This window comes from Acipenser ruthenus, chromosome 1 (assembly GCF_902713425.1).
Source record: "Acipenser ruthenus chromosome 1, fAciRut3.2 maternal haplotype, whole genome shotgun sequence".
NCBI classification, from domain to species: domain Eukaryota; kingdom Metazoa; phylum Chordata; class Actinopteri; order Acipenseriformes; family Acipenseridae; genus Acipenser; species Acipenser ruthenus.
Window position 1 is genome coordinate 58379501 of NC_081189.1, and position 23626 is coordinate 58403126.

Sequence of the window (23626 nt, forward strand, 5' to 3'; positions counted from 1 at the left end):
AAAGCTCGGCCAATCAGTTGACTTGATCCTGATTAGGTTGCCAAAAATAAAACACTTGTTAGGGGACACAAACACCCTCTAGATAGCAGCGACCTCTTGCGTATCAGCAATTTCAACTTTTGTAATGAAGGACAGCTGACGCTTGACGGGCCAAAACGATGGCTCTCCAATTGAGGAACCCTGGTCTAAAGCATCTGAAAAGTACTGAAATAGACAGAAGTTAAAGATAAATTAAAAAGTTATTCAATCCCACAGAGAAAAGGGATCATTCAGATATTTAAACTGTTTGGAAAAAGGTTTCTTGTAACTAGTGAAAGGGTTCTTCAAAAAATCTTAGTTTATGGATTTCTTCATGAAGAGCATGCTTCAGACTTTTTCCCCGATTTTGACACCTACCTGTTCAGCTGCTTCCCTTTTGACATTGTAAGTATCAAGGTGTTCTTGTAGTTCTAAAACACTGAACTTCAGTGTCTCCAGCAACCCACACGAGACCAACTGGAACATACAAAAAAAAAAAAATCTATAAACCTAATACATGTGTCAGAGTTCCAAACAAACTTTTTGCATTAGAAGACAATGGCTCATAGGCCAAAAAAAAAAAAAAGGTCGCCAATTCCAATTGTTGGGAGCCACATTCGGACACTAAAGTGATACTAAAACAGTAACTTAATGTTTGTACTCACTTGTTTGTTGCCTCATTTTGCTGAAAGGTTATTCTAAGCAGCTGACGACTGCAATGAACTCAGCATGTTTATACTTCAGATATTTTTCAAGTGTTGTATACAGAATTTAATTGTGTATAGTTGTAATATGGAGAATAGCACGTTGCAGCTCGCATGCTTAGTGTTAGTGAAGTCCTGATCTGAGATCATGTAACACAGCCAGCCCTTATGTTTACATGTTACAGTTTATTTTTTTCAGTAAAAACAAGTTTAACTTCCAGTGAGTTAATTCTGTTATTTCCGATATTAAATACACCACAGCAAGCACATTGTCATATATTTGAGATATTTCCAAACCATTCTTTTTCGTTACCACAATCAGAGAGCTAAATTTAGTTAATGGCAGCTTTTCTACTGCAATCAAGTAAGCGGCAGGCCATTTAATTTTGTATTACCAATTAAAAACACATAGAAAGCTAAAATTTGAGTAATACAACCATATTACGGTGTATTGTTTTTTCATTTTATTTTTTATATATATATAAAAATATATATATATATATATATATATATATATATATATATATATATATATATATATATATATATATATATATATATATATATATATATATATTAATCACTGTATAGTAAATCCATGTACAAGTTGACCCTCTGTCATATTGTAAACACTTTGTGTCTTCTATTGAGGTATGGCAAGAGGGCTCATAACACACTTTATTGATCTTAACAATGGCAGATTTAAACAACGCCTCTGTTTTGATCATTGAAATGGGGTTGCTTTGTTACCATGGTTATGAATAAATCAATCATTAAAAAGTAAATTAAAGTCTTTATAATAACTTAAATACTCCCTTGTGTAATATTTTACTGATTTTAACAGCAGTAATTAGAACCACCATTTAGATCAACCTAACAGATCATTTTTAGGTAAATAGAAGGAAACAATTGTATTTATTTAAATGTTATTCTATAAGATTTTTGGTTTGTGCCAGTCGTAGAGTTTTTTATTCTTCTGTTGTACAGGTTGACTCCTACAGTATAACTATGCAAGACAGGGAACACAACAAGTTAGCCATTGCAATGGGTTAGAACCATGCTGAATAAAAGATACACAGGTTTATATAAACTTTTAAAGACGTTACATGCAATAGCTTGAAATCTCTCATTAGGAAAGGCTTTCAAGTTATGTGGACATCTGTTATGTAAGCCTCCAAAAAACACACAACCACTGGTTTTTACTCTTACAGAACAGCAGTATTTTTCACTGAGGCCATCACTTACAGTTTCAGCATCCACAAAGACAGTGGGACACTCTGAGGAGGTCATCATCACTTCCAACGAACTTCGGAACTTGGCCCCGATTCGATGCAAACTCTCTCCCAGAAAGCTGGCAGAGTCATTCGTTATGACTCCAAATTGTCTCTGAATGTTCTGTGGTTGAAAAACAAACCCACAAAGAAGGTTCATATCCAGTTCTATTTAACTGCAGCTTTTAAATGGCAATTCCAGTATGGGTAAAACAAAAAAGAACAAACATAGATCATATATTGGAGGGAAATTAAATACTGGACTAATGGTGAACTCAAAAAAACAATTTTAAATCATTCATGTCAAGCAGTTGCTGTTTAATAAAGCAAATGCCTATTACAGTTCACAGTATTCCCTGTATATTTTCAGTTTGTTTGTTTAATGTTCTCAAAGTCTCATCCAAGAGCCTTTTCTGACAGAACACTTATAGTCCAAGCTCCACCAGTTAAAACCTCTAAAACATTACAAAAACAGCTCTTTATAGCTTTAATGTGCCTTATCTTCATGTTCTCATGTATCAGGTTTGTAAACAACTTCAAAATGACAAACACAAACTTTCAGGTAAAGACATTTGTTTTATATGAGGTCCTGCTCTATACCGATCTTGTGATCATAACAAAGATAAAATTAATTTTGTGATGCTTACAATTCAAGAAGTGTTATCCTAGTACCAGTGTCACAGGAAATTGGTAGACCGTGAAAAAAAGTAGATATTGCCTATACTGCACATGTGTGAATTTCTGAATTCAAAAGGAAGGGTTCCTTGGAAATTCAATCAAGATAACGCTATTAGTTATTTTTCAGATACAAATACAAAGGTACATACAGTGTTTTTTGTTTAAACATGTGACATTTGTCACCTTACTTATCTAGGTGTAAATAAAATTAATGTTTAATGTATTTTTTATCTTCAGGAAATCGATCGCAATGTTCAAATATGTTTTTTTTTTTTTTTTTTTAATTCTTAAGACATGTCGTAAAAAAATTATATATTATATATATACACACACACATACATATACATTTTTAAGCCATTTCTTAAAGAATAAAAAAAAAAAAAAAAAAAAACCACATATTTGAACAGTGTGATCGATTTCCTGAAGATAAAAAATACATTAAAACATTAATTTTTCCTTGGTTGCATTGGCTGTATGTTTTGGGTCATTGTCATGCTGCATGGTGAAGCGCCGCCCAATAAGTATATATATATATATATATATATATATACACACAGTGCCCTCCAAAAGTATTGGGACAGCGAGGTCTAACCTGTTATTTTTACTTTACAGTCAAGCAATTTGTATTTGTGATCATGAGATTAATATGAATAATAAGTACAATAATATATGTTTTATTTTTGGGTAATTCCATGCATACATTTGATCATATTAGAACAAAAACATACTTTGTGTTCAACCCACTTATTTCAAGTGACCATAAGTATTGGGACACATTCGCTTTAAGTAACTTTCAGGGTGTAAAAGTCAGTATTTGGTTGCATATCCCTTTGCGGCAATAACTGCATGAAGTCTGCGACCCATTGAGCTCACCAAACTCTTTGTGTAATCATTTGACATGCTTTGCCAAGCCTTTGCTGCAACCATTTGAGTTCTTGTCTATTCTTGGGGTGTTCTGACTTCAATTTTTTCTTCAGCATGTAAAATGCACGCTCAATTGGATTAAAATCTAGAGATTGACTTGGCCAGTCTAAGATTTTCCACTTTTTTCTCCTGATGAACTCCTTGGTTGCATTGGCCGTATGTTTTGAGTCATTGTCATGCTGCATGGTGAAGCACCGCCCAATAAGTATGGAAGCATTTTCTTCTACATAAGCAAACAAAATGTTTCTGTAAACTTCAGAATTCATTCTGCTGCTGCCATCATTAGTTACATCATCAATAAAGACGAGTGAGCCAGTTCCAGAGGTGGCCATGCATCCCCAGGCCATGACATTACCTCCACCATGCTTCACAGATGAGGTGGTGTTCTTTGGAGCACCTGCAGTTCCTTTCTTTCTCCACACTAACTTTTCCATCACTTTGGTAAAGGTGTATCTTGGTCTCATCTGTCCATAAAACTTAATTCCAAAACTCTCCTGGCTCATCTTTGTACTTCTGAGCAAATTCTAATCTGGCTCTGTTCTTGGTGCTGATGAGAGGTTTACATCTTGCGGTGCAGCCTTTGTACTTCTGCTGTCTCAGTCTTCTGCAAACTGTGGATTTTGACACCTTCACCCCTGCACTCTGGAGATTGTCAGTGATTTCACTAACAGTTGTTTTAGGGTTTTCCTTGACAGCTCTGATAATTTTTCTGTCACCAACTGCAGATGTTGTTCTTGGCCGACCTGGTCTTGTCTGATTGGTAATTATACCTGTGGTTTCTTTCTTCTTCAGTATATTCCAAATTGTTGATTTTGGTATGCCCAATTTCTGTGCTATGGTTCTGATTGAGTTTTTCTTTCAGCTCCAAAATTGCCTGCTTTTCTTTAACAGAAAGTTCTTTGGTTTTCATATTGATTTTCGACTACAGACTCCAAACACTGATGTCAAAGTGAGACAGGTTGATAGGATGTTCACAGCTCTTTTATTTCCCAACAACAAACACCTGACCAACAAGAGACACCTGTCAGCCAATTGTCCCAATACTTTTGCTCCTTCAAAATAAAGAGGTTCAACACTATCAATTTGTTTAATTGACACAAGAGGGTAGAATTGAATTGACTTTATTAAAAATAAAACACTTAGGAGTTGTACTTATCAGTCATGTTTTTTTTTTCAGGAGAAATGATTATTATTAGAGTTCATAGTGAAAATCCCAGTTTAGACCTCACTGTCCCAATACTTTTGGAGGGCACTGTATATATATATTTTAAAAAACGCAATTTTTAGTTAATTTATATTTGTGTGTGGTTGAAATCACTCCTTGACAAACGTTTACTTTTTGCATCAAAAAAATGTATATAGTGTAACTGTAAGCAAGTACTTAAGTGTTTATTTGTAGGCTCCCTTAGTTAAACTTTAGTTTTTCAATAGTTATCCTTTGCATTTACCATGTTTTTAATATGCTGTACCATACCTCACTGCTTCAACATGCAGCACTAAGTCTACAATGTTATTTATGTCATTTAATTGGGACATCACTTTGTTTAATTGGGATACAGTATTTTCAAATGATGAACGGAGATCGCTTTTCAGAGCAAAGCAGGTCGAGTAGCACAGTGCAGTGAGTACGTGATTACGCTGTAACTTGTGTAAATTGTGTAAACCACGCTGAACTCGAAGGAGTTGGAGTCTCCTGTGGTTTCTCAGGCTGCTGTTGCAAAGAAAGTTGGTGTGTCAACATCGCAGGGGCCTCGCCTTGTGATAAGATGTGATTTCATTCTTTTTCATTTCATGTATAAATAAAAAACATAGATTAATTTTGTTTAGGAATAAAAAAAACAACAAAAAAAAACAAATATGGACTCGTATTTTAAATTATGTAAAAAAGTTTGACCAAGGTTGTTTCAACTGCCTCTCCTTTAATTGGGACAGCCACTTATTCAGGATATTGTTCTCTCTTTCTCCCAAGGTGTCCCAAGAAAGCTGCGTCGACTGTACCATGAAAAATAAAAATCTACAGTTCCTGGCGTTTAGAAATGTAACTTTACCTTACCATCCTTTATAAACAGGGTGGTAAGTTAAAGTTACCCACTATGATTAAATGATAATAATAGATAATAACAAAAAACACCAGTCTACAGGAGTGGTTCCCAACCTTTTCTCTGCTGCGGCACACCATGATATATAATTTTTTTTGAGGCACACCATCCTATTTTTTCCAACTGAACTCGCCCTCTAACAAAAGCCTCTATGTTTAAACCTCCTAAAAACAATTCAAGCTGTCCTCAAAAGAATTTCTTATCAGTTTAAGCCGTTTACAGTGAAAGTCGTTCAATGCCACAGGCTACAAGTTGGAGCAATAGGTAATATATTGCCTACATACCTATGTAATACAATTTTCAAATGTATCCCGCATGTAAGATTTTAAATGTTTCGAAATCCAACGGCCCTCCGTTTCAGATTTTGAATTATAAATTGCAGACTGCAAAAAAAGCTAATTATATAACAGGTCTTGCATTTCTCAGTGCAAAAGTTAGTATTATTGAACAAAAGAAGTTACCATTTAAAGTTTCAGTTATTTTCTATTACATAAAAAAGAAGGGGATATAAAAACTGCCAAAAAGTTCAATATTCATAAAAAAACAAGTTAGATCTGGTGAAAAGAGTAAAACTAATTTTGAGGTTTCCCTATAAATTACCATTAATGTGAAACCTGGGCCTGCCTGAGTGAGCAGAGTCGCTTGATCTGGGGAGGGACTAAAGATAAGGAAACTCTTAGGTCCTGATCCACTGACAGGCGCGCCCTTCTGTTGTTCTTTATATGTATACATCTTAGTACAACACAGTTTTTTTGTGTATTTTTTTTTTTTTTTTTGCGTTAATGTTTTTTTCCTTCACAGTCAAAAATCACTCCCAATGCGTGTACTCTGGTTGCCATGGGCGACCACGCAAAGCGTAATACGCCTGGCCCTGCGTTGCAGGCGCATTGTGTTGAGTTCTTTGGTGGAAACAGAAATAAGGTACAGTACTTTTTTTAGTACCTTTTAAACATTTGAATTGGTTTGAATATGTTTTAACCATTTTTTGGACTTGCTTAAATTAAGTTTATTAACTAAATACAGCTTGTTTACTTTGTTTTTATCAGTATCCATGACTTGGTCTTATACCGTCGGCTGCTGAAATTTCGCACACCGGTTAGGAACCTCTGGTCTATTATATTAATTTAACAGTATGTCATATTAAAGTGTTATTATTAATTATATGGTTTATGTCTGTAGCGTACATTAGCGAAAAATTTGTAGAGTAAAATGTAGATTAATAAAGATTTTGACAGCATATTTTTAGTTTAAAACCGTTTGCTATATTTTACAATTTGATGGTAACAAATTTAAATATACAGGGTGTTAAATGATTAAAGTTCAAAAGATAGAAAATGCCAACTGGTGTGAACCCTCCCTTTAATTTCAGAAATTTGCACATGCGCAGTAAAGGTGATATCAACTTTCACTGTCTACCAATTTCCAATGACACCAGGATTATCTGAGCTTTAATCTTCACTTAGCAAAGCAACTACTATAACACTCCATCTAAATATTGATACCTAATTCTTAATGTGTTCATTCAAAAATTTAACATTTTCTTTTGTCATACATACTATACTGCCACAAGTTTCACTTTAACTTTTACTGGTGTATGCTTATTTTGCCCACATCTATTTATTATTTATTCAAGTGTTTTCTTTCCAGACAGTGTATATTAGTGTTATGTACAGTTTTATGTATGTATGTATGTATGTATGTATGTATGCATGCATGCATGCCTGTGGGGGATAAAACACACATATATAGTTTTCTTGCTTCATGCTTCACATTACATTTCACAGCAAGATCTACAACTAAAGACTGACTTGCAGCATCTGGCTTATCTGTGTACCACAACCCTTAAAATTAATTATGTTTAATGAACAGTGAGCCATAAGGTGTGGGGAGAAATATCAGCGATAATACAGTAGCTAAGATAAACAAAAAATACTGCATTGTGCCAGGCAGAGAGAAAGAGGCAGAGAGAGAGAGAGAGAGACAGAGAGAGAGAGAGAGACAGAGAGAGAGAGAGAGAGAGAGAGAGAGATACACTTGTCCACTGACCTGAAATAATCTAGAGAACACATGAAATGTATTAACGACACAGGACCCATCAGTGTCTGACAGCATCTGGTTGACATGGCAACGCCAGGCATCCTCTTCATCATCGTATGACACTGGTTGGAAAGCTGCCAAGATGGCCGACAAAAAGGGCGATGGTGGCGGAGAGGTCTGGACCTCTGGAAATCCCTCTTGGTCCCCTTCATCTTGGCTGAAAAAACAAAACAAATCCCTACATTAAAACTCCTGCTCTCTGACCAAGAATTTACTGTCTTTAGAATCAAATTCTTATTTCAGTTAACAATTAATGCTATTGGCTAACTATTATACAATAATGTAAATAAAAACATTCCAGCTATTCTTTTTTCTCTAAAACATCAATTCAATTGAGCTGAACTAGGAGGAACCGTAAACACTGCCTTTGAAAGTACTAAAACAGCTAAGATTACATTTTCCCTGTCATTTTAAGAACAATAAGGTTACTCACAGGCCAAAATTACCAAAAATCCTTACAAAGCACACAGAGTAAATATATTTTAAACTGGCTGTGCTTAGCAATGTAGAAGATACCATCTCCTGCTCTGACTGCTGCAGTGAAATTAGAGGATTTCCAGCTTCCTTGTCTGCTATTGAATCTAAAAGATGAAAGCGACCAGCATCTGCATTCATAATCTAAAGTGGTTTGCCTTGGGAAAGGCCCTGGATATTTTGCTGCAGTAGACAGTATTTTTTTTTCTTTGAACTATCTTAAGTCATTTCAATTTTACGAGGAAAGAAGAATTAGCGCATAGCCAGTCACACCAACAATCAATTTAACATGCTTGCTTCTCCGGTTCAGAGTCTTAGGGATGTGTCCTTTATCATATATCAATGCCTGCGACAGTTACTTAACAGATGTATTAATCAATGTTTTTCTCAGGACTGCAATTCTAATTCAATAAACCCACTGCTGCATTCCATGACTCCTGTACATTTGCGTGTACTGCTCCCTCCATGACAATGTTCTGAGTTCTACAATCATAAAAAAATGAAATATTGTTGCATGACAGCAGGTTATTAATTGCACCTGTATAAAAAAGTTTCATGGATCTGTCTCAAGACTTTTACAGCATTTGCTCATATGGGAAATGGGGAGGGAGAAAGACAGTTTTACTACAATATAGGACTGAGGACTTAACGTGGGAGCAGTTAATTTTAACACATCTGAAGCACAATATGTATGTCACTGTTAAATTTTTTATACGTAGCAATGACACCACCAGAGTACATACAGTAATTTCTCATTAAAACAAACTTAGATAACACTGAATTACTGTAATATACATATTGTAATACTAAATCACAAATTTCCTTTTAATTTCAACTATTTTTGAATCCCCAAAAGATAAGAAAACCATGTATCTGGATAACTACTTGAATACTATTTTAAATGTGGTGTATTGGGAGAGTGAGATTGATTTAGAAACAATCCGATTGAGATCGGGACAGCACACTTTTTGTTTTTGTTATTAATCTGTACATTTATTCTGGCCCTTTGTTTTAAAAAGGACCCAGCACTGTAAACCACTTCAAAAGCTTCCATTATCAGTGCAACTTACTGTCCTTTGAAATCCTTTTTAAGGAGAACTGACTATGTCAGAAGTGCTTGGCAATTTTGAATATTGAGGTCCTAGTGATGCTTTGGGGACTGGCTGAAATTTACCTGGAAAATCCTGAGAACTCAGCCTCCTCCTCCTCACACCTCTCATCAAGCTCCTTCAGGGCTAGCGTGACGTCCTCCTCGCAGATGGACCCTGGGGGGCTATCGGGGGCGGGAGGCTCAGAGCTGTCCTGGGATTCCTGAGTATCTGGGGGATCCTGGCTTTCCTGGGGCATTGGTGGAACACTATACGACTCTGTGTCTTCACTCACAGTGCTAGCCTGCTCCTCAACAGAAGCTGCACTCGCATCCTGCAGACAAACAGCCACAATTTATTATATACTCCCAATTTACCAAAGAGTTCATTCTGACAAGGGCAGCAGTGTGGAGTAGTGGTTAGGGCTCTGGACTCTTGACCGGAGGGTTGTGTGTTCAATCCCAGGTGGGGGACACTGCTGCTGTACCCTTGAGCAAGGTACTTTAACTAGATTGCTCCAGTAAAAACCCAACTGTATACATGGGTAATTGTATGAAAAAAAATAATGTGTAAAAAATAATGTCATTGTATGTAAAAAAGATATCTTGTAACAATTGTAAGTTGCCCTGGATAAGGGCGTCTGCTAAGAAATAAATAATAAAAATAATAATAATGTTCAAGAACTCCTCCTAATTTACAAGATCAAAACTTTTTTTTATCTTCCATCACATGGAATAGAAGTATTGTTTTTTTTAATGATTTTGTTTTTGGTTTGAATGATATTCAAACATATACAAACAGTGACTAAAAGGTAAAGGAAATTTGAATTACACGGTATCAATACTTATTCTTCCCTAAAAAGTCACATGACCATAATAAGGCGGCCATATTAGGTTGGAGGCTGAGGTCACGGTCACTACCAGTTATTCCCCCCAGGTGTTTTATATAACACTGACTGCTGGTTCCAGACATTAGCACTCATTTTGGATGGCCTAATGTTAATATACAGTAGTAATGGTAATCTAAATAATCGGGGTCTATGAAACCAGCCAAAGGATACATTGACAAATACTTCTTGATAAAAGTTTTGTCTAATTTAATTAGTAAGTTATTTTTTAACATTACAGTTTTATAGGTTTCTGGGGGTCTAAAAGTGTGGCAATGTTAAGTTATTATCATAACCCTGGTTCCCTGAAATAGAAATGTATCCATTACACAATGGGTTAACCTATTACGCCTGATTCAACTGAACACTCTACCAAAGCTGCGTCTTATGCCCACGAAGTCAGCACGCCTGTCTCCACCCCCATAGGAAACAAAACTGTGTGCAGGACATACATTTTCTTCAGCCTACTGCATAGAATGTACGCAGCGACCAAAAAATTGTAAGCGACCAAAGAATTGTAATGGATACATTTCTATTTTAGGGAACCAGGTTTATGATAATAACCTAACGTTCCCTTTCAAGTATGAAATGCATTCTATTACACAACGGGTAAGTATACCCAAGCCATCGCAAGGACATGACTTGCAGAACAGCCAATTTGGAGAGACCGATGGTTTGCCATACTTATAAAGCATAGTAACATCCACAGAACTCATAATTACCTCAGGCATGTGCTTTTGAATCGGGCTAAGACGCCGCTGTCAGCACTCTAGTTCCAAAGGCAGGGTTCCTAGGATCCAGGACATTAAGCCTGTAAAATCTTGTGAAGGTGTGAGGAGTGGCCCACACCGCTGCATCGCAAATGTCAGAGACCTATGCACCCTGAAACACTGCCCAAGAGGTAGCAAGACCCCTGGTGGAATGACCTGTGACCTTCTCTGGAGGGGGCAAGTTGGCTTGCTCGTAAGCAATCTTGACTGGCTCCACGATCCAATTGGACAGCCTGTATTTTGATAGAGCATGAACTTAGGTTTTTAGCTCCAAAATATATAAACTGTTGCTCAGATTGCTGTCACCATAATACGCTAACCGGACAAAGCATATTGGAGCCGACGCTCCTCATCTGACTGGAATGGTCGAGGAAGAAAAGCCACCAGTTCCACAGACTGATTAACATGGAAGGTGGATAGGCATTTTGGCACAAAGGCCGGGTTCGTACAGAGCATGACCTTAGTCCTAGACTCCGTAAAAAACAAACAAGTTTTTACCACTGAAAAAGCCTGCATCTCACTGACACGTCTAGCAGAGGTGATGGCAAGTAAAACGCTGCCTTCAGAGACAGGTATTTAAGCTCTGTAGAATGCCTAGGTTCAGAGGGTGGTTTTGTGAGTGCACGCAGCACCACATTTAACCACCACTGAGGAACTTTGTCCTTCAAAGGAGGCCGAAGCATCAGCGCCCCTAGGAGGAACTGGCCAGCCAGAAAATGAGCCCCTGGGGACATTGAGTCAATTTTAACATGGCAAGCCGTGATGAGTCGAGAGAGACTTACCCTCATCAAAGAGGTCCTGCAAAAACTACAGAATGACTGGCATGGGGCAAGTCGTGGGATGAACCTGACGTGCCAAACACCAAGTTTGGAACACGCCCCACTTGTATCCATACTCCCGTATTCTGGAGAGTCGATATGACTCTCTCCGACAAGCCTAACTGGCTGAACCGAAGCTGTTCAGGGGCCAGACCCAGAGCTGTAGGCTCGATGGGTTGGGGTGCCACAGCGTCCCTGCGCTTGGCTGAGCAGGTCGAAGCTCGTGGACAATTGCCAAGGCTGGTGGCGCAAAAGCTGCACTAGCGTGGAGAACCATGTTCTCCTGGACCAGTACAGGGCCACTAAAAGCACCCAGGCTCATTCCTGCCTGTTTTTTTCCAGGTACATCGGAAACAATGCTACCAGTGGAAAGGCATAAAGGAGATTCCTCGGCCACTCGTGTGCAATGGAGTCGACTCCCAGTGGACCCCCGTTCCTCAGAATGGTGAACCAGAGAGGACAATGAGCGGATTCTAGGGAGGCAAAGAGGTCGACTTCTGCTCTCCTGAACCTGTCCCAAATCAGGCTCATCACCTTGGGGTGAAGCCTCCACTCTAAGCCACACGGGACTCCCCTTGATAGGAGGTCTGCGGCATGGTTTTCTGCTCCTGGCAGATGTATCGCTCTTAGGGAGAGCAGGTGCTCGTGAGCCCACAATAAGATTTTGTGGGCTACCCGATGGAGATGGGGCGAGCGCAGGCCACCTTGGTGATTGATGTAAGCCACCACGGTTGTGTTGTCCGTCGATATCAACACGTATCTCCCCTGCACCTCCTGGAAGAAACTCTGCACGGCCAGAAAAACTGCCAGCAGCTCCAGGACGTTTATGTGTAGCCCCACCCAAGGCGGCTGCCGCACACCTTGTGCTCCTCATCCGTTCCACATGGCGTCCCAGCCTGAGCCGGAGGCGTCTGTGGTGATCACCTCTCACTTGGTGATACTGCTCAATGCCACACCTAGAAACAGGTGAGCTGGCTGTTTCCACCACAAGAGGGCCTCCATACAGTGTCGGGACACCGACAGGTGGAGATGTGGTTGCAAGAGGGGATGATTCACCCACGCGGAGAAGACCCAAAACAAGACTAATAAAACTCCAGCCGACATTAAGGTTGAAAAGAGAGAATAAATAATATTACTAATGCTGTGTCACCGATATGCGGAGTGCAGGAGGACAGCGGTTTATCCCAAGGGGAAAAAACAAGCAGAAATAAAATAAGACAGGCTTATCTGACTGCTTCTGGTTGAAGACAGCAAATTTTCACTCTCTCGAATGCTGGGTCACTCTCTGTGTATAGCTGAAAACTGCGCCGTTCTGCACGCAGTTTTGTCTCCTGTGGGGGTGGAGACAGGCATGCTGACATCACGGGCTTTGGTAGAGTGTTCAGTTGAATCGGGCGTAATAGGTTAACCCATTGTGGAATGGATGCATTTCGTACTTGAAAGGGAACAGCATATTTGTCACATGACTGCCACCAAACAATGTTTTTATAGAATTTTAGAATATGGTTTCTGAGATACCATCAGAGATAACTAGAAGACTACTTATAAATCAACACATGTACTATAAAGAAGAGAAATATAGGCTTGCTTCCAAAATGCTCATAATGTATGTCATTATTATTCAAACCTTTTAAGGTCACATGCTGACGAATAAGGATGACTAACAGTATTGATGGTTGCTATCTGAACCCTTTATGGATGTCATTCCATTACTATATATCAATACTTAATTTATGCCTTATCCCTGGACTCACATTCTGAAATGGCTAAGAATGGCTAATTTCTAGTGGTACATATGCAGTACGTTTGGTTATTATCACAACCCTGATTCCCTGAAAAAGAAATGTAACCATTACCGAATGGGATGTACTCTGTGCAGCCCAAATTACCTTAGCACTTATATCAAATCTGTTCCTTTAACATGCCCTGTCTGTGTCAGGCATTGACTCCACTCCCAGTGGATATCAACGGCTTTCGCATAGTGATCAGCGCTATTTTCTCTTCTGGCCTGCTGCATTGGAGTAAAAGCAGCGACCTTGAAGGGTAATGGTTACATTTCTATTTCAGGGAACCAGGGTTATGATAATAACCTAACATTCCATTTCAATTACGAAATTTAACCATTTTCGAATGGGATGCAATACCCAAGCCGTCACAAGTGAAGGACTTACAGCACCGACAGAAGTGCTAAAAAGGAAGATTAAAACTGCCTTAAGCATTCTGGCCCAAAGACCGATTGAGGTTCCATGGCATAGGGTCAAAAGTCCAGTGAGGGAGGGGCCCTCCTATAGTGTTGATGCTGCAAGGTTTAAACTGAGTAACCATAGCATTAAAACACCAGAAGTCCAATTAAGGTGTGTAGTTAACTACGCCAGGACTTAAAGGGGAAGTTAATGAAAAAATGTGTTAAAGGCAGTGTGATTGGCTGCCGTTAACCCTGGTTCCCTAAAATAGAAATGTAACCATTACTGAATGGGTATTACATCGCTGCGTTGCAAATGTCCTTGACAGATGCACACTGGAATAAAGTTGCCATGTCGCTGGTTGAATGGACAGTGAGTTTTTCTGGAGGGGGCAAGTTGGCTCGCTCATAGGCAGTCCTGACTGTGTCTGCTATCCATTTGGACAGCCTCTGCTAAGACAGGGCTTGGCCATGGGACTTCGCCCCTTAGCAGACAAAAAATTGTTCGGACTGCCTCCAACTTTTCGTCCTGTCAACATAATACGCTAGGGCCCGCACTGGACACAGTGTATAGAGCTGCTGCTCTCTGTCAGACTGGAAAGGAGGTGGAACATAAAATGCAGAGATAGTCTTCCGCAAAAAAGCAAGATTGGTACGGAGTGTAACCTTTGTCCTCGCTTCTGCAAAAATTAAGCAGGCTTTCACAATTGAGAATGCCTGCATCTCACTCACCCGCTTTGCGGAGGTGATTGAAAGCTAGAAGAGCAAGAAAGCTCAGCTGAATGCAAGGGCTCAAATGAAGGTTTCATGAGTGCATCAAGCACCACGTTAAGCCTCCGATAAGGAACAATATCCTTCATTGGCGGCCGAAGACGCAGAGCTCCTTTCAAAAATTGCCCCCAGGAAGTGAACTCCTAGGGAGACCGAGTTACCGGGGATGTAAGCACCGGTCGGTAGTGGGTTGGAACCGGGACGGCATGTACTGGGTCGGAACCGGAACGATACCGGGTCGGTACGGTACCAGGTCTAGAACGGAGCAGGTGTACAGGGATGCCCACCCATGCAAGCTACAGGCCACTAGTTAGAATGAACTAACAGCTCTCATAATGATGATGCAAAAGCGGTCACCAAAACAGCATCAAGATGCTGTGGTAAAAGAAACCACAACCGAAGTAGCCTCTTGGTCTTGCGCAGCACTGCTGAGCCCAGCAGCTGCTCTCACTACACATGTGCCACAGCATGCTTTATAGACAAGCCTGCGCTTAGTTTCTGAAAACAGAAAAATACAATGAGAAAATAAATATTTCTCATACAAAACAATTCAGTCAGTCAACTTATGATGCTGGTTCCCTGGGAAGGGGCGACTCAAGCCGCTGGCTTCACGCGGGGCACAAGGCACAAGGTGGGACATAACAAACAACAGGCAGTAGTGCACAATATACGCAAAACTAATAAAGCGATTATTTTAATTATCACATATATTCTGTGTAAAAACACAATACATGTGAAAATCTACAGCAGAAAAAGTAACAAGTACTTATCTGAATAGGCTGTCCTGTCAGGTCAGTCTTGAAAGGAAAAATGGTGCAGAGGTCTGTGAGCACAGTCCTCTTGTACCCTCGGGGCGTGCCATGACTGCGTCACAGGCTCTGCAAGCAGCTTTGATATACCTTATTCAGGTTTCGGGTCTTTAGGAGGTAAATACCCATTCGATAATGGTTACATTTCATGCCTGAAAGGGAACCAGGGTTCTGCTGATCTACGACTTTCGTGGCTAGATCATACGCAATCCTGACAGTGTCTACAATCCACCTTGACAGCTGCTGTTTAGACAGGGCTTGTCCATGAAACTTAGACCCGAAGCACACAAACAATTGCTCGACTACCACCAACCGTGGGTGCGGTCAATATAATATGCCATTGCCCTAACTGGACAGAGCATATGGAGCTTTCTCTCCTTGTCAGACTGGAAAGGAGGTGGATGGAAGGCCTCCAATTACACTGACTGGTTGATATGGAAAGCAGAAACGCTTTTAGGGAGAAAAGCAGGATTAGTGTGGAACGAAACTTTAGTTCTGTCCTTCAGCAAAAAACAGACAGCTTTCACGGTTGAAAATGCCTTTCACGGTTGAAAATGCCTGCATTTTACCTACCCGTTTGGCGGAGGTGACAGCAAACAGGAAAGCAGTCTTTAAAAGAAAGGAATTTCAGATCTGCTGAATGTAGGGGCTTGAATGGCTTTCTCTAGTGGTCTGCATATATATTAACATATTAACTATCTCTACTTACTTTACTATAAAATACCTGTCTATTCCTTTCGTGCCACCAGCTGAAAGGGAGCTACACCTGTGCTTTCGCAGAGATGTACCAGTTTTGTGGCTGTCGTACAGAAAAACATAATGACAGGTTTTACAAGTAACAAATCCAGTCACGTGTTAATTATTTTCATTCGCTACGATTCCAAAATAATAATTCCACACTTCTGATTTATCTCTCAAACTATTACCCACTACATAATATAAACCCTGCGCTATCTTTTGTTTCACCTCGTCCACATACATTTTTAATAACACCAAGCAGACGTGATAAAAGGTTCTTGCGACGTATCAAACAAGTGGCAATACAAACCGAGAACACTGTTTAGTCACCTGACTCCTCCCTAATCGCCTCCTGCTTTAGTGCAGGAAATAACGGTACATTTACCTTCTAATACGTTATTTGGGAAAGGGTTACAGACGAGTACGCTGAAAGGACAGAAAACATTTTTTGTGATTCAAATTCAGACCTGAGCCTTACCCGAAAATCATATTTTTTGAACCACACGCGAACAGCAAACTGCGAAAAAGTTAAAATTGAGACCTCAACCTGACTCGCTTTTGCGGGTCACCCATGGGTACTCAACCCGATGCAGGCATAGAGTACATCCCCTTCGGTAATGGTTATATTTCGTAACTGAAAGGGAACTCTAGGTTTAACAGATGTTTGGAATGACTTTCTATACACACACTAACCTTTTTTGATGCTCAAAAGGAAATACGTGTCAATTACAGAAACAAAAGTTTTTGTAAGTCTTACACTGAATGAAGTACTGTTTGCGATGTCTCAAATTCTTTTAAATACACACCTAAAATGAAGAACCATTTCAGATGGCCTCTTTCTTTTTAACTTCATGTGATACCACACCTATTATATTATATATATGCATATCATTAATGCTATTAATACTTATTTTAGTAACATCATGTCAGAAGCCACAGTGAGAAAGTGTCAGTTAACAATATAAAACACATTTCTGCAAAAGTGAAAACTTAAGTGCCTGTTAAAGTTGTTATGTTAGTATCACTCATGTCCTGAAAATATTAGTTTGTTAAAAGAGATGCACACTTCCTAATCCCAATCAGGTCTTATACCATATGAAATTCAAAAGTGGTTAGAAATATACTTACAGACTAGTCGGCCAAGAAGCCAGGTGTTGGTAAAATCCACAGGCCATTTTGTAAAATATTAATACAAATTGCAGTTTAGCATTTATTTATTTTTTTGAAGGCCTGAATCTAAATCTTACTAGCACAGCTGGCCTGAGGTGTGCTCCCCTGAGCTCTTCCCAATCACCCAGCGTGCACGCAAAGCAAAGACAAGTGAGAGTCCCACACCCAGGAAAACAGAGAACAGCCTACCACTACCACTCAGACTGAAACGCTCTTCAAGTACTACCAATTTAAGGAACATGTGTATATTGTTTAATCTATGAGCGCGCTGCTTCAACATTTTGATAGACATTAAATTTTGCCCAGGGCCATCTCAGGTTAGGGTTAGGGTTACAACTAGCAGTAAAGTAAATTAGCATGCTTTCTTTCCAGATAAACCAAGCAGATGAAAAAACAAACAAACAAACAAACAAATAAATACATACATACATACATACATACATACATACATACATACATACATACATACATACATAAATAAATAAATAAATAAATAAATTCAAACAGAGAAGAAAAAAATAAGAATGAAATTAAAAGGAGCCCAGGTTGGCCATGCACCAGCTCACATTGCTCTTCCCGACTGATCCCACCTCAGGCAGCTGGCTGTTTGTGCTATCTGGAACAGCAAGCTCAAGATTGGGACTCTCAGCCCGGGGTTCTGCTGCCTCCTCAGTTACTGCACTGCTGGAGGACTCCTGGGACTGGAGAAGGGAATCCACATGATTGGAGGCTGCATCGTCTGTTGCAGAGTCGCTGTTGAGCTACAAACATAAATCAACACAAATTTCTATAATAGACAAAAAGACAATTCATATCCCTTAACCGTCTTCAAACATTGTATGACTTTTGCTGCCTCCAGGTAACAACCCATGTTGGTTTCATATTATTCAGCCCACAGACATATCCTGAAGTCCCTACAATACTTCAAATCAGCCCACTAGGAATTTGCTGTTCTGCAGCTTTTACCTTTTAAGGAGAGTCTTTTTGCTGGAATAGTTTTCAAGGGTCAGAGGTGGAACATTCTCTCTCCCTTAGTGTTTGCATTCCACAAAGTGAAAGGGCTCAGCAGTATTCTACCGTGCATCCTTCATGGGTCTAGTAATGTACAGCCCATCAAGACAGAATCATTATCCTGTGGCTTCAAGTGGTTAGTTTTTGGAATTCGTGAGCTTTTGGAACTTTATGTTCTATAGTTTTTGAAAATATTATTTTCTTAGTTTTTATAATTTAATACAAATTAGGTCACTGACACAAACACAGAAAACAGTTTTTTCTAATACACAAGAGGTTCAGTGGAAAACTTCCCAGGTAGCATGGTAAATGGGTCAGGACTGCCCAGTCCCTGACCACATTCCGGCGCCTCCTTAAGACTCACCTCTTCAAAGAGCACCTGTAGAACTCCTCTGTTTGTATCCTGGGACACTATCACCCTTCATGTAAATGTGCTTTATTTTGCTCTTATCAGCCCCCTATTTTACTGCATTTAATCCTGTACTTCAGAATACTGTAATCTGCCAAGTTTTTAACCTGTAGTACTTTGTATTTAATCACATCCTGATGTAACTATCATTATTTAATCATATCCTGATGTAACTATCACTATTACCTGCTGTATTATTGAATTGTGGTTTGTCAAACTTGTACTTTACTTGAACAAAAGTTATTGTATTTCTTGCTCTTATTGTATTACTTGTATTGTAACGCTTGAAATGTTTTTGCTTACGATTGTAAGTCGCCCTGGATAAGGGCGTCTGCTAAGAAATAAATAATAATAATAATAATAATAATAAATCTGCAGTACATCGAGGCATGTCACAGTATACCATGGTTAACGTGCAGCGCAGCGTAAAATTTAAAACAAATACTTTGTGCGCCAGAGAGCTTTTAAGAATTGAATGCGCTGTATACCGTTAAATGCCATTTTAATTGAAATGTAATTCAGCTTTCCTTTTTTTTTTTTTTATTAAAAAAAACATGTTCTAGGAATGGGACGGGATACACGTTTAAAAACAAAATCCCTGAACAGCATTTCAGTTTAAATAGCATTTAATATGGGCTAAATACCGTGGATGTACTCATTTCTACACTTCATATATATATATCACATAGCTGCAGCAGCTTTTTAAAAGTAACAAATAATAATAATAATAATAATAATAATAATAATAATAATAATAATAATAATAATAATAAATATTCCATTATTTAATGCATAATATGTCAAATAACATCTGTTTGTATCAATTATTTTTGAATTGGTACTGCATTTTCATTGGGTTAGCAATTGGTACAACATGATAACGTTAAATGCTACTTTATACCATTTTTGCAAGTAATCAATAGATGCAAATGTTTTGGTTAAGTTTAATACTACTGAAAGGTTTCTATCAAGCTGGATGGTTCAGCGGATTAAATTGCTGTCTACGCATCCATGTATAATCAAATATATATTTTTAACATTAAGCTATGTTATACTATAGTTTCAAATCGTTATTTTGAATATTTTAGGGTTTTAAACAGTAATCTTACATGGCCGCATGGAAGTTAGAATACGGGATCAGGGATTTATAAGCTGCAGAATCATTAATACAAGTCACAATAGTAGTTTTCAATACTGGCGAATGGGAATTTGAGCAAAAAATGCCTACATGTTAGTTTTTTTTTTTTCTTTCCCCGATCAAAGAGTGAGCTTCAGTTTCTGTTTAAAAGGTGATACAGTGCCATATGATTTGAAATGACACCATATGGTGTACAGCCAGTGGGTTTTGAGTTCCAATGAAAAATATGCCAACAAAACGGTTTATGGGGGGCTTTTTATCACAAATGTCATTGACACATGAAGCTTGTCCACGGCAACTGACGAGAAACCCGCGGCACACGACAGTATGACGCACCGCAATTACCACAGAATTGGGGAAGTTTTCCACTGTAAAAAAAACCTCTCTGAAAATATATTTCCATGGTGTTTGGTGTAAACAATTATTTCTGGCAATCTTAAAGGCTGTGTCCAACCTGTTGGAGCCCTGTGTTATACAGTAGGACAACCAATGGTACATACCATTTCAACATTTTATACAGCCAGAATTGTATTTACTTGCAGAAAACATTATCTAAATGTTATCTGACAAGAAAAAGTGCAGTTCTCAAAGTTTATTATGATTTTTTTTGTAATGGAGGAATTACAAATGATCAAATGATCTGTAGAGAAGTGAATATTAGTCATTTTACTCCAGCACCTGGCTGCTCTTGTGCACACACACAAACAATAAACATGTTAATTGTTAAAAACATTCCCTCTGTCGCAGAAATGCATGAACAAGCAAGTTTTTGTTTACTTTCGGTTATTACGTTCAAAATGTTCTTATAAAAACTTAGCAAAAATGCACCACCACGCAACAAGACTCAAATGACCAGAGAGAAAAAATGGTACAGGATCATGCTGTTAGTATTTGCATTTAGAAGTATTGCAGAAAGAGTTTTTCCACACTGAGATATTGTATGTAGTTTAATTGAACTAGGTGTGTTGATTGTAACATCTGAACATGCTTTTTAGGATCCTGGAACATTTTTCACTTAAACAAAAAAAAGTAAAGAGAAACTTACCCCAAACCATTATAATTAATTACACAACAATCTTGATTTTCAAAGTCTAGTAAATGCAGAAGCAAGCAGCTAGTGGCATCCACTCAAGACCAAAACACACAACATGCAGGAGGGCATGCGAGCCCAAACAAGAAAACAGTGACTTACTATCTGTGAACGGGAAAGTATCTGGCTAGCGGTCAGTACCTCCTCCTCCGATGATTCGTCAGTGTCCTCCTGATTGGTGAGGTTCAGGCTGGGTGTGCTGCCCGAGTACTGGCACTCCTGTAGGGATGGGGTGTCCCCTTTGTCAATGCTGTCCAACGAGCGCCTGCGCACCCCCCAGTTGAAGTTATCCATGCTCTCCCCCTGTGGTCACGCAAATCACAATGGTTAGCATATTGATTTAGGAGTACTACACAAAAGTACTAAGTGACTACACAGTTGTCAATGTCTAATTTTAAAATAAGGTTGAAGTCCTGAACGTGATATCTGTTATTTTGCAGTATACAGAGTAAACATAACACCAAAAGACTAATTTCTAATAGAACTCATCACTTAGCATGTTTGTTGTTGTGCTTTTAATTGTGCAGACTGGTCATTGAACGTCACTGCCATTAAAAAAAAAAACCTTAGGAAGTAATGTTGTCAACAAGCCTTATCCTAATCCTGATTAAGCAGCATGTCAAATACTCAGCCATCACGCTGGGTATGGCTACAATATTAACAAAACACACATACAAAATATATACAAAGGCAGCAACAACAGTGGCAACAACTAGATGAAAGCAAACAATAACACATTCAGCACAGTTAATATTTATAACCCCTACAAAAGAACATTAAATCAACTTGTATTTTATTTTTATTTTTTTAAAGAAAATAAACTTGTCTTTTCCATCTTACACACTTACAAAATGGAATTGTACATCTGCAGACACAAGACTTACACAAGCTTAACATTAGCTAAACAATGCACTGCACCAGGCTGCAACTTACCTGCAGCTCCTGGTTAGCAAAAAAGGAAAGAGACAAGTGAATTAGAAAGAATAGAAAAAAACACTGACAGTCGTACAAGGAACAGACACGAAGACTCCCATTTAAACTTTGGTCGCTGCACACACACACATACACACTCTGCAAGAAACAGTAGAAACTCTTTTATGAGAATTAACCTATTGTCCAAGGAAGTGTCTCCCTACATTAACTACCAAGGGGATAATCCTCCCTTTAAAATAAATAGTCGTTCATTTTACTTAAGGTCATATCAGAAATGTTCTTATGTGTCATTTTGTTTAATTTAGGTAATCTAGTATTATTAATTATGCAACACATGGCACTTTAGACTCTTGTTCTAACTAGGGCAGCAGTGTGGAGTAGTGGTTAGGGCTCTGGACTCTTGACCGGAGGGTTGTGGGTTCAATCCCAGGTGGGGGACACTGCTGCTGAAGTAATGTTGTTGAAGCTGACACCCTGGAATTCTTCAAGAAGCTGCTTGATGAGATTCTGGGATCAATAAGCTACTAACAACCAAACGAGCAAGATGGGCTGAATGGCCTCCTCTTGTTTGTAAACTTTCTTATGTTCTTATGCTGTACCCTTGAGCAAGGTACTTTACCTAGATTGCTCCAGTAAAAACCCAACTGTATAAATGGGCAATTGTATGTAAAAAAATAATGTATAAAAAATAATGTAATTGTATGTAAAAATAATGTGATACCTTGTAACAATTGTAAGTTGCCCTGGATAAGGACGTCTACTAAGAAATAAATAATAATAATAATAATAATAACTACAGTATTTCTTTAAATCTCAAATCACTTATATACACTAGGGTTCATCGCTGTAACATTAATGAATCATTTGAGTTGAAATAAGAGAACAAAAAATTAAATTTGAGATTACAAATATAGGATCATTTACACACTTCACTAAATTCATGTTTTTTTCTTTTCATCAAAACATACCCTCATAAATAGAGTAAGTGAATGTTGCTAAATTTCTAATTCACAGGTGTTCAATGTTTGTTTACCAAAATATATATATTAACAATAATAACCAAAAAAAGTAACGACCTGTTGCCTGAATTAATGAGAGATTATTTTATTTGAAGGATCTTTAGCTGACTAAGAAGAACGTTTTGCTTGCACTTATTTAAAGAGATGTGTTAGTATATGTTTATCAGGGCAGAACCTAAATGGACAGAACCGTGTCCCAGTGTAAATGTCTCCAGAACTCTGAAGCTGTCACTCACCAGTGGGACCAAACATCTCACCTCTGCATCTTCCAACTCCACATCTAGAAAGTCAAAGTCCTTGAAGACTCCAAACTGCTGTTCACTGCTGGTGTCTTCCACTGCTGTACCCTCCTCTTGGATTGCCTCCTCTGTGGTGGAGATGAGGCTTGTCTGCTGGTCTCCTGCATCTAGGTCCTCATTAGATGAAAATACCACCTGAAAACCAGATAGAAAACATTCGACCAGTTAATTGGATCCAATTGTTATAATTCTTAAAGATGTGTGTGTGTATATATATATATATATATATA

At 38.5% G+C, this 23626-nt stretch overlaps 1 protein-coding gene across 13 annotated transcripts in view; it reads right to left on the bottom strand.

Annotated features, from left to right (window-relative positions):
- fryl (furry homolog, like) overlaps window positions 1–23626 on the bottom strand; it is a 202741-nt gene that overhangs the window by 8349 nt on the left and 170766 nt on the right. For 7 of the 13 annotated variants that reach the window (XM_059026514.1, XM_059026502.1, XM_059026497.1 and 4 more), the window contains 7 exons: window positions 23355–23531; window positions 21248–21448; window positions 18064–18258; window positions 9440–9687; window positions 7741–7948; window positions 1968–2117; window positions 397–495 (listed from right to left, as the gene is read on the bottom strand). In XM_059026514.1, the coding sequence (XP_058882497.1) occupies window positions 397–495; window positions 1968–2117; window positions 7741–7948; window positions 9440–9687; window positions 18064–18258; window positions 21248–21448; window positions 23355–23531 (1278 nt within the window). The remainder of the gene's footprint in view (window positions 1–396; window positions 496–1967; window positions 2118–7740; window positions 7949–9439; window positions 9688–18063; window positions 18259–21247; window positions 21449–23354; window positions 23532–23626) is intronic. The other 6 variants (XM_059026520.1, XM_059026495.1, XM_059026481.1 and 3 more) reach the window with 2 other exon arrangements.